The sequence below is a fragment of the Buceros rhinoceros genome, unplaced genomic scaffold (assembly GCF_000710305.1).
Source record: "Buceros rhinoceros silvestris isolate BGI_N320 unplaced genomic scaffold, ASM71030v1 scaffold25485, whole genome shotgun sequence".
NCBI classification, from domain to species: domain Eukaryota; kingdom Metazoa; phylum Chordata; class Aves; order Bucerotiformes; family Bucerotidae; genus Buceros; species Buceros rhinoceros.
The window spans coordinates 2,760-3,221 of record NW_010413756.1 but is presented as its reverse complement, the minus strand read 5'-3'; the positions used below and the strand labels follow the sequence as shown (position 1 = coordinate 3,221).

Below are 462 nucleotides of genomic sequence, written 5' to 3'. Positions count from 1 at the left end.
GTAGGGAGAGTGTGTGACCGCCTCCGCCCCCCGCCGCTCCCCGGGTGTGGGTTGGGTCTGCTGTGGGTGCTTGCCAAACGGCGGGGAGGAAGGAGCGGGGAGGAGGAAGCAGGCTGGGAGCATGTTGAGCCATCACGATGCTGGGGAGCACTCAGATCTGCGTCCCGTGGGCTGCCCTGGGCGCTGGGGAGCACAGCAGGGGTTTTCCTGAGCTCATACCGGCCTTCCCGAGCCAACGGGCGGTCTGTGCGGGCAGGTGATGTGGAACGCGGCCATCCACGCCGAGTTCATCCACGATCATGCCGACTACGGCTTTGAAACGCCCGGCGTCAAGTTCAGCTGGAGGTGAGTATGGGAAGGGCTGGCTGCGAGCGAGCATCTCCCACTGCGTGTCCAGAACCACGGCCCCTGGCTCCTTGTCCGCCCCGAGGGGCCCCCCGCCTTGGGTGGGCGGCGAGCTGG

At 67.5% G+C, this 462-nt stretch overlaps 1 protein-coding gene across 1 annotated transcript in view; it reads left to right on the top strand.

The window, feature by feature from the left end:
• GSR (glutathione reductase) overlaps positions 1 to 462 on the top strand; it is a gene marked incomplete at both ends in the record, with an annotated part of 3,310 nt that overhangs the window by 178 nt on the left and 2,670 nt on the right. The window contains one exon of the mRNA XM_010136883.1: positions 257 to 345. Coding sequence (XP_010135185.1) covers positions 257 to 345 — 89 coding nt within the window. The remainder of the gene's footprint in view (positions 1 to 256; positions 346 to 462) is intronic.